This window comes from Nannospalax galili, unplaced genomic scaffold (assembly GCF_000622305.1).
Source record: "Nannospalax galili isolate Female #2095 unplaced genomic scaffold, S.galili_v1.0 scaffold803, whole genome shotgun sequence".
NCBI classification, from domain to species: domain Eukaryota; kingdom Metazoa; phylum Chordata; class Mammalia; order Rodentia; family Spalacidae; genus Nannospalax; species Nannospalax galili.
The window spans coordinates 2,015,150-2,026,017 of NW_008349354.1; the positions used below are offsets into that span (position 1 = coordinate 2,015,150).

Consider the following 10,868-nt stretch of genomic DNA (forward strand, 5'->3'; position numbering starts at 1 on the left):
TGCTGGACTTCATGCAGAGAGGCTTTGTTGCTTTTTGTTGGATGCTGCTGATTTCGGTTTGTTCAATAAGATCACTGCAGTTATTCTGAAGAGAGAGTAGGAAATACAATTCATGTTTCCCCTACACAGAATATCTTCAATAATAGCTTTAAAAGGTTGGTATAAATGCCCATGCCAGAGTGATGATGCTGAGTTTTGTATTTAGCTTTGAGATGAGATTTCAAGGGGATACTAATTTAGCTTAGATGCTTTAACTCAATGTCATAAATTTTATCCCACTTTTTAAAAGAGAAAGAACACAAATTTTTCTCTGTTTTTAAATGAAAATAATCCTAAAATTTCTTTGAAGTAAATGGAAATTTTCAAGTCCATCTTTGAAAGAATTATCAGAACTATGTGTAAACACCAACAAAACTGAGTCAAGACTTCCCTCTGGGAGGAGTTTGAACAAATCAAGGAATTCTCATATCACAGAAGATAATATCAAAATTCATTTTTAAGGTAAGCTAAGTCTTGGCTCACTATGACCTTAGCAAACCCAGGGTATAAAAATATGTTTACTAACTGGCTAATGAAGATTCTACTGTGCCCAGACTTAGTTCCTGGGATTTCCCAGTGGACATCTAGAACTGTTCACACCACGAGAATGCAATTTTCAAATTGCTTCTCTTAATATGAAACTTTCTGTGGACTTAAGGCCTTTGAGACCAAAATCCATGAAGCATTTATGACAGAGGATATGAAAATTGTAATAAAAGGTGAAATAACCATGAAAATAGTGCCTTTAATAATCTATGTACTATCAGTAACAATGCATGCATGTGCCATGCATTTATAACTATTTGGTCATAAAATATCTGACTGTAATGACAATATTTACAGTCAACTTATAAAAATACATGTAATTCTGAATGGTGATAGTTAATCCCTAGCTCTAATCACAAGTCTAGAAGGATTAGCTTGGTATGGTAAAGTGCAATGAATAATTACAGAATGGACATAGCTCTCACATTCAACATAACAATAATGGCTATTATAGCATCTTAGGAGTGTCACTTGGCATGATTCTTCCTTTCACAACACAAGATAAAACATGTGAATTTATTTCTATGGAAATAAATGGGAATCAACTGGGAGAGAGACATTCACATGATATAGCCACAGAGGAGAACAGTTCTGTCATAGAATATACATGCACAGTCTTCAAAGAGGTTCATAGTCACTTTGAGAATTCATGGGCTGATGTCTAAGCACACCTTACATTCAAAAGAATTAAGCATGGCATAAATTAGCCTGTGGTTACCTTTACTCACAGAGGTTAAAAATGTAGCATCCGAATTTTGTCCGAGAATTTAGGTCAGTACCTCTTTGAAGCTTAATATCATGGAGCGTGAAGCTTATATGGTACTTTTTATTTCAGATTTAAATTTTGATGGGGGGAAAAGTAATCCACAGTCCAGCTTAAATACAGAGAAGATATTGTTTTTGCAAACTTTAAAGGAAATCACATTAAATAAAATATTCCACAAATCTGAAAATTTTCCTACAGACTTCTTTTCTTCTAGGGTTTGAATGGTCATTTGTTGATAGTAGACAAGTTCCTAATTTGAACACCATCAATGTTTACAAATGGACAAAGCAAGTGTAAACTTGGAAAATGAGAGAGAGGTGCATACAAGCTACTAGAAAAGGCTGAGATTGAGGGGTTACCTGCAAATCATGATCTCATATTTTAGGGTGCATCTTGCTACTCAGCAAAGGAACTGCTTCACAGTGAGGTTGGAAAGTCTGGATGATGCTTAGTGAGATTCTTCTGGATTTACATTACTTCCTAAGACTGAGTCAAGGCATTTTGGGTAGTAAATTAATTCTGCCAGAACATGGAGTTCCATTTCAGTAAATTATTGCTACAGTTCACTAGAGAGTACCATGGTGTTCTGGGAAAGATAATATCCCTTCTAAAATGCCATCTCTCTAGTCAGTTGAACAATGATAAATTCCTATTTGTCATAGACACTTTGATCCTTGAAGACATAACCTTAAAAAAAAAAGCACTTTCCCCCATCCAAATACAGACTCTGTAGATGGAGTCATATTTCAGTTGTCCCAGTGCTTGGACAGAATGTGCCACTCTTATGCCTGTGTATTTTGATAACTGATATGCTTGATTTATTCTCTATAAATTAGCCTGCCATTCTTCTTTGCATCTGGAATGGTGTATGGTAATTAAAAAACCTCAAATATGTGAACTTTAAATAAATAAGTGAAAGAAAAGGGATATCACAGATTATGGAAAGATGTGGAATGATCATGGACTTCCTCAGCTGATGAGTGCCCATTGAGATGAAAAAAAAAAAGGTGATTTTTGAAAGAGGAGTCCCTTCCTCCAAGTCCAAAAACTACTCAGAAACTTCAACTTCAAATATGAGATCATGGTCTGCAAGTCTACTGTCCAGATGCCACTTCACCCTGGCATGAGGTAAAAGGCTAGTGTGATCTGTGACGTGACTTTACAAACACAGTGGTTATGGGCAGTTAATTTTCCATACTCAATTCTCTAGGCGTTGTGTCCAAATGAACAGAATGGGAAAGAAATTGAAACCTTAAGGTAGGACAAAACAAGCTCCATTCAATAAAACGAATTTTTATTTAAGTGACTTTCATTTTCGAATCTGGTCCCCTTTCTCTTCATATTTTGGTGCCTCATTTACAAAAAAAGCTGTTGTCACTTCCAAAGACTATAATGAGCATGGAATTGATCATATATCATTTTTGAACTTAAAATAAGTTTAGGAATTTTTGTTTTGCTTTGTTAGCTATAATATAATAATGCAATGAAAACATACAACCAAAATTGGTAGGAAATAGCAATTTCTTCCAGGAAAAAGAGCTTATTAGCAGATTTTCTAATTGTTGGACATTTGTTCCATCCTACCTGGAAATAAATTGTTACCTATATCACTAGTTAGTATGGAAAGGGCATTTTCTAGTGATTTTTTTTCTCCAACAGGAAGCACAGCATTAATCCATGAAAGTACCCAGCAGGTTGAATCTACCTCCGGGGGAGTAGTAGTTTTAAACTTTAACTCAGTGGAAATGTTTTCTTCATTCTTTTTTTGGGGGGGGGGAGGAGAATTCAACATCTGTCTGTTATATACAGTTAGGGAACGACCTATAGAGGGCTACGTTTACCTTAGAGGTTACTTTCTGGGTAACAAAATAATGATATAGTAAGAAGCTACAAAATGATATTGCAGTCATTATGGTTATCACCTTCAAAGTGGTCATGGCCTGGGTTAATGTTTTAAATGTAATGCAAGGAACACACTAGAGTTTACAGCACTGGAATATTTTCCTTACACTAAGGACCTTTTGATGAGTGGTGATGGCCTATTTCACTCCAAGATTCCTGGTGTATTTCCTTTCTCTGTGTCAGTTACTAAATTTTACAGCAGTGTATTTTCACCATATAAAATAAGGATGCTGTAACTATGGAATGTTAGCTCTCGTTTTCTCTCTCTCTCACACTGCAAACCCTTACATACAAACACATAGGGACAATATGGGTAAAGTGCTCATTTGCAGGTGGGTGAGCTCTTTGAAACCAGCCACGTTGCCTTTCCAAATATAGAGAAATTGTAAGGGCCAATGATAAGCCATCTCAGCTAGTTTAACTCTAATATGATATTTTTAAACACTGTTCATGTGGCAATGAATTCAATTGCCTTTTATAGTTTTGCTAAGTCATCCCAAAGTTAAAGTCTCAATGACCAACAACATGGCATATAGAACTTAATGGATTACAGTTTCTGGTTTTGTTACCACACAGCTGAATACATTCTTGCTGTCTGGACAGTTGAGCTGATTTTGATTGGCCACTGGTGAGCTTATATATGTCAAATCATCTCTAAATGAGCTTAAATATTTGGCTAAAGCAGATTTGGCTCTGTGGAGAAAGGCCAGCCTATCTGCAAATGGACACCTTCCTTCACACAAACACCAGTGTACACTAAAGACAAATCTAAGTATATGTATATATGGCAATATACATATATATGTACACAGAAAATGGATTGGGAAGTCCTTTGGTTTAGACAGGATTAAATATGTACTTCCTGTGTGCATAGGTTTACTTTGACCGACCTGTTCAAAAACACAAGCATGAAAAGTGACATGGCAATTTTGACATTTCTTATGTCTTTCTCCCTATTTGGAGACCACCTTTTCTCTCTTCTCCGGTCTTCTAAGCATTTCTTTTGCAGCACTTGGATCTGATCGCTTTCTGTCTTACCACTTCATTGATTCATCCATTCCTTGGAAGAGCTCTAAGATCATGTCTGGAAATTTATCTTTCACGGAGAACAAGGTTGCAAAGAACTTCCCCCCTTTTCATTCTCTTCCCCCCCTGCAAGAAGCAGACACCTGAAAGTGTCGTATATAATGCACTTTTGATCTGCCTTGCCTTGTTACCCCGGGCCAGCCCAAGCAGCTGAGGTCTGAGCCTTACTTGGCCTGCATCCTTGTGCAATACTGGAAAAGAAAAAGAATCCATCTGTATCCACCCCTCAGACTGTGGTGACATGATCAGGGTTCTCTTGAATTTCTATACATTCAATCTCCTCTCTTTCCTTTCGTTTGGCACGTTTCTTTTTCTTGTGGTGCTTTTTGGAAGGAGGGAAAAAGGTTAGGAACACAGGTAAAATAACAAAACAGTGCAGAAGTGTGCAACCCCCGGTCAGCAGCAAGCATTTGAACAGTGTGAAGGTCAGGTTTGAAGGCACGAATAGGAGAGGGACCAACCCAATAAGAAAAGAAGAAATATTTTGCAAAATGGCTGTCCCATGCTCTTGCAGGGAACTCTTTATACACTGTGTTCGGGTGTGCTCAGTTGCTAATACAAATGTGTAAAGCAGTGGTGCACAGTGGTCAATGGCGAAATTTAAAGTGTAAATAAGGCACAAGATAGAAATGCAATCCATGTCGACGTTCCACAATGTCATTAAGCCCAGAACGCCCAGCTCAATTGAGGTGACACTAAGAATTAGCCAGAAGTTTCCCAGAGGATGGATCACGAGGAAAAAAGTCAGGATTAACACCAGGAGAACCCCGAAGCCTGCAATCAGAACAGGCACGGTGACTGACAAACTGTAATGGTCCGTGAAAACAAAGGAAGGATTGAACACAATGAACCGAATGCTCTTGGAGAGGGACAAGGGCCTCAACTTTTCCAACACTTCGATGACTTCCTTCTGCTTGTCTCTGCTAGTTCTGGCCACCAGATACAAGCGAGAAGCAATTATATTGTTTTCGTCCCCTGCTTTGGAGAAGATGATGTCGTTTCGAAAATGCTGGAATTCCGGCTTTTTTAAAAACAAGCTTTGTAGGACACTGATGAAGTCAGTCTTGTTATTGGCACTGATGTTGCTGACTTTCAGAAACTGGTAGTACTGTTCCACCCAGGACACTGCCGTGAACCCACTACAAAGCCTCCGCAGATCCTCCTGGACATTGCTGTTCCAGTACTCCAGGGGCTCATAGACATAGAATCCTATCACGGGACTATAGTTGCTGAAATATTTTTGCTGAACCAGGGCATAGGAAACACTTGGGGAGTCACTGGCTAGTAGGTTGATGATGCTGGTGCCATCACTGATCTGCAAGCACCCCATGAAGGAGAACGAGACATAGATGAGATAGAGGATGACCACAAATGGCTTCACGTAGATGTTGGTGATCCATTCGTTGTAATGTTCACGGAGGAAGTGCTGAATGAAATGGTGCTGGTAGGGGTTTGTCTCATGGTGAGATGTCTGTTGGTGTCCATCACTCATCACTGTCTGGAACCACACAGGTTTGCGGTCCAGATATTCTGCAGAAGGGATTTTACAGCAAAAGATACTGTGGTATCGGTTTTGCTCTAGTTGGCCAGCAAAGACCAGACAGGAGCCAAAGAAAGAGAAAATGTAGAAATAGTTCAATAGAATAGAGACACACATGTTCTGACAGAAGATCTTCACCGCCTCTATGTTAGTGAAGGGGCTGGCACCCATGCCAAAGGTGATCAAGTACAGGGAGCTGGTCATGGTATAGGTCACCATTACATCAGAGTAGGCGTCTGCTACCCTGTCTTTGAATGGTAAATTCTCTTTGGTTCTCCGCCATCCAGACAGAAGCTCAAAAACTCCTTTAGTTCCATGACCTAATGTTAAAAAAAGAAAAAGAATAATTGCTTTTATTTCATCCTATGGTAAAAGAGGATTCCATGTAGATTTTTGGTCCTGCCGAGTACACACTCTAATGTTCAAAGTGGTATGACCCACTTATCAGCAACTCAAAGGATAATTTGGTCCCTGTTTCCACTTAATGAAGACCAAACTTACTGATATTTTGAGCAAAATAAACACTCATTACCCAGTTTATACACCTGACAAATTATAGATATAATGCTGTATCCACAAATATTCTCTCCCTGTACACACACTGTCTTCCTAAATAAACCATCAGTTGTCAAGGGCAGAGGCTGTTACCTGTACATCTTTATTATCAATGCAAGTGCTTGGATAATGGTTTCATTGATTTACAGTCCTTTACCTCTATTTCAGTTGGATTCATGTGCTGACCTATGAAACTATAAGATGATATTAAACATTTGAATGGACTTAAATGTATTTTGTTTTGTTTTGTTTTGTTTTGTTTTGGTGTTTTTGAGACAGGGTCTCTCTGTAGCCCCAGCTGGCCTGGAACTTGCTGTGTAGACCAGGCTGGCCTTGATCTCACCAAGATCTGTCTGTCTCTGCCTCCTGAGTGCTGGATTAAAGGTATGTACCACCACGTCAGGCTCTTAAATATATTTTATACTGGTGATAATCTGCTTATCACAATTCGTATAGATTTACTGTCTTTTCTTCTTCTGAGTGCAAACATGTATGTTTGTATGTTGGTGAGTACATGTGCATGCATGAGTGTGTGCCTGTGTGTGCATGTATATGTGAGGGTTCAAGAATGATGTGAGGAATTGTCATAGCTTTTCTATCTTTTCTTTTAATTTTACTGGAATCAGCGTTTATTGTTCTATGAATATGTTAAGTTTTGTGGCAGTAAGAAAGTATATTTTATCACTTTGTTGAAATAAAGAAAATAGGATTATGTAGCTGACAGTTTTGAAGGCTAGCAAGCCCCACAGCGTAGCACTGGCTCCTGTGAGGGCCCTGTGGCAGACAACAGAGCTCAGACTTAGAGCCTGTGAGGGAGGAAGTGTCATGTCGAGAGCCAGCCAGAGAGTGACTCAGACTTTTATCACAACTTGCCCCAGGAGAATGTGTAGGACCCCAGCAGGTATTCCCTTCCTAGGGCAAGCCCCTGGGAACCCAGGAATTCTCATCAGGCCCCATTTTGTGAAGGTTCCAAACCAATTCTCACCACTGCATTGTGAGTGAACGAAGTGTCAAACACATGCAACTTTGGGGATATAAATCACATGCCAAACATAGCAATGATTATTAATTAGTAACATTTACTGCAGAGATAGGAAATCATTTTTTTTTGGTCTGCAACCCTGTAACATAAACATAACAGGAAGCTAAGAATCAGAAAAGAGAGACATATGTTGTTATATGAGAGTTTGAAGTGCTCCTCTTTGGAACTGAACCTTTAGATACCATGATGCACTACTTCCCTTTCTAAGAACAAAGGCTAATAACAGAATAGAAACTTACTTTTCCTTCCTTCCTTCCTTCCTTCCTTCCTTCCTTCCTTCCTTCCTTCTTCCTTCTTTCCTTCCGTCCTTCCTTTCTTCCATCCTTATCTTTCTGGTATTGCTGGGGATCGAACCATTGAGCTTCATGCACTCTTGACCATAAAACCAATTTTTTTCTTTCTGTTTCTCTCTCTCTCTTTCTTATTTGTATGTGTATGAGTATTTTGCCTACATGTATGTAAGTGTACCTATGTCATACAGTGTCTGTGGAGGTCAGAAGAGGTCTTTCAGAAGACCCGGGTTTGATTCCCAGCATTCACATGGCAGCTAACAACTGTTGCTAATTCCAGTTCCAGGCAATCTGATGCCCTCTTCTGACCTCCTCAGGCATTACATGACACGGGCACACTTACATAAATGCAGGCAGTGCACTCTTACACCTAAAATAAAAATAATGAATAGAATCTTTAAAAAGATAAGGGTAGCCAGGCATGGTGGCACACACCTTCAATCCCAGCACTCTGGAAGCAGAGGCAGGAGGATCTTTGTGAGTCTGTGAGTTCAAGGCCAGCCTGGTCTACATAGTTCCAGGACAGGCTAGCTGAGGCTACAGGGAGATCCTGTCTCAAAAAGACCAAAACCAAACCAAAACAAACAAACAAAAAAGATAAGGGTGAATAGGTAGAAGTTTTATTCAACAAATACTACTTGAACACCCAGCATGTGCTAGTCTCTGTCAGCTACTGAGTTGTAACTTTCAGGAATGTGATAGGTTTTAAGGCAATGACCACTTTTTTACTTACTAAAGAAAAAAGCAGGTGTGAAAGCAAAGATATTATACTAATATTTGTAATTTTAACTTCCCCCCACTTCCTTGGACCTGATCTGTCCATTACTATCCAGAATACATGAATTGGTAGCTTTCTGCATAAGTGGAAATTGTCGTAGAGTATACTTTCCCTTGTAGGCAGAGCAAGCCCAAACATGAACCATGCTTGGGAATGGATACCAGTATTACTTGGGCTGTTCCTCAAGAAATCCATTACCTAATGGTGTAGTCCAAGGGCGCAGAATGACCTCGGACATGAGAATCTGGAAAATGGAGCTTGCATATGACCTAGATACTGGTGTTATGGCTTCCATACCCATTTCACTTAACAGTGCTTTAACAAAGATTCTAATGGCTACAGCCGTAGCACAATTACTCTGAATTTTTGCTGCTGATAGGTTCTGTGACCTGACCTGCATCATCCCTCCTGCCTACTTACTTTTATTTGGACCTGCAGTGTTCACAGTTAAAAACTTCATTTCTAGGGTGGTTTTCAACTAGTATGTTCATATGACATAGTGCTGGGACAGTATGGCATAACCAGAAATCATGTAAGGAGATTATGGAAAACCAGAGGCGCTTTATCCTAAGTGACATCATAGAGGCACTTGGAAGAGACATAGTCTACCACCCTTTGAAATTCTCATTTAAGAAAATTAAATTCTTATTTGACAAGCCACCATACATTAGATGCAGTTGAATTTCTTCCCAAAGAGCGATGCTTTGTAGGTAAGTTGGCATTTACTAAACCTCCTTTTATGTAGCTCTAAGGAGTCTTGTTTTATACATTAATTTCTTTATAGCATCATAGATTTTAAGAATACCCGATGTTAGTCTTCAATTTTAAAAGCACATTGGCTTTCTCTGGGGAGCTGTTTTTAATTATTGGTTGCTACTGAAGAGAAGTAGGCACCGAAGTTGTTCTTACCTGAAAAATAAAGCCGTTTGTTGCCTTTCCAGGGTCTCTGGTGGGAAAGGTAAGGTTATCCTAATGAGTAGAAAAGGTTCTGAAAACTGCATTTGGGTAAAAGGCAGGTTTTAAAGAAAAATTTTGGAGGCAATAATCTATTCCCGCTCATGTTTAACTATATACTCAACTCCAGTGTATTGAAAAAACTTTACTGAAAGAAACCACACTGACTGTTCATGTCTCCTGCAAGATCCATTGACCAAATGAAATTCTTTCCCTCTTACCCTTTTAACAAAAATAAAACATTATGATAATGGTTAAGGTCATTGAAATAAATCTTTAATAGAGCATCTCTCTTTGGAAATGGGGACTTTGGCTCTCTTGGCAGTCACTAGAGGGGAAAGCCACACAGTGCTGTGGCTAAATTTGGCTATAATGGTCATTTTAATGGAACATTAGGTACACTATGTAGGACAGGTTTTTGCTTGATGTACTACAAAGGCCTCTATGTATGGGAAAATGATGGTGAACCTGTCAACTTTATGTAATCATTTGAAAACATGCTCTCTGGATATGGCATGATTTTTCTTATTCATAGGTGTAGATTTTTTAAAAGTACCCCCACATGGTACTCTCTTATTTGATACAAAATCTGGTTAGTTCTTAGTAGCTCAAACTCATTGACTGCCTTGACCCTGTTTATTCATGGCTTCATGAACATGGCTGTGATCAGTCTTATCTTCATTTTACTCATGGTATTTTCTGTGTTTCATGATACTTTTCTCTTGCTGCTTGTGTCTATTTGTCTGTTAAAGGTCATCTCAGTTCTTTTTGCAGGAAGCATCTTTGATGCTCCTATAAAGTCTTATCCTACTAATTGTTTGCTTATTTTAGTCCTTAGCCACAATATAATTTGTTCTGGGACAAATATTTCTCAGGATATGTTCTATCTTCTGATTAGGCTGTGTATTTGTCAAGGTTAAGGAATGCATTTTGTTACTTTGAAAAACATTACTTTTATGCTGAATATATGACAAAGTTATGATATATGGAGCATAGTTATTAACTTTTATTTTTTAAATCCAGGATTTCATGTAGCACAGGCAGGACTGAATTCTCTGTATAGCTAAGGATGACCTTGAGCTTCTAATTCTCCTATTTCTACCTCTGTAGTGCTGGGATTAACTATGTGAGCAACCACATCTGGTTTTATATGATGCTGAGGATCAAATCAGGGCCTTGTGCATGCTAGGTAAGCATTCTACCACCCAAGCTTCATCCCAGCCTATTTACCTCTTACTGAATTAAGTTAACTGAATCCTTGACTCTGAATGAGCCCCAAGGTATATTTTTATAATAATTATAACATTGAACATGCATCATTATATCTGCATCAATTTTATCTAGAAGTGCCATATACTGTTTAATATAAT

At 38.6% G+C, this 10,868-nt stretch overlaps 1 protein-coding gene across 3 annotated transcripts in view; it reads right to left on the reverse strand.

Annotated features, from left to right (window-relative positions):
* Positions 1-2,464: 2,464 nt before the first annotated feature.
* The window catches only part of Ptchd4 (patched domain containing 4), a 190,674-nt gene continuing 182,270 nt past the window's right edge, over positions 2,465-10,868 (reverse strand). For all 3 annotated transcript variants that reach the window (XM_017801579.2, XM_029570223.1, XM_008846738.2), the window contains one exon: positions 2,465-6,199. In XM_017801579.2, the coding sequence (XP_017657068.1) occupies positions 4,566-6,199 (1,634 nt within the window). In that variant the 3' untranslated portion in view covers positions 2,465-4,565. The remainder of the gene's footprint in view (positions 6,200-10,868) is intronic.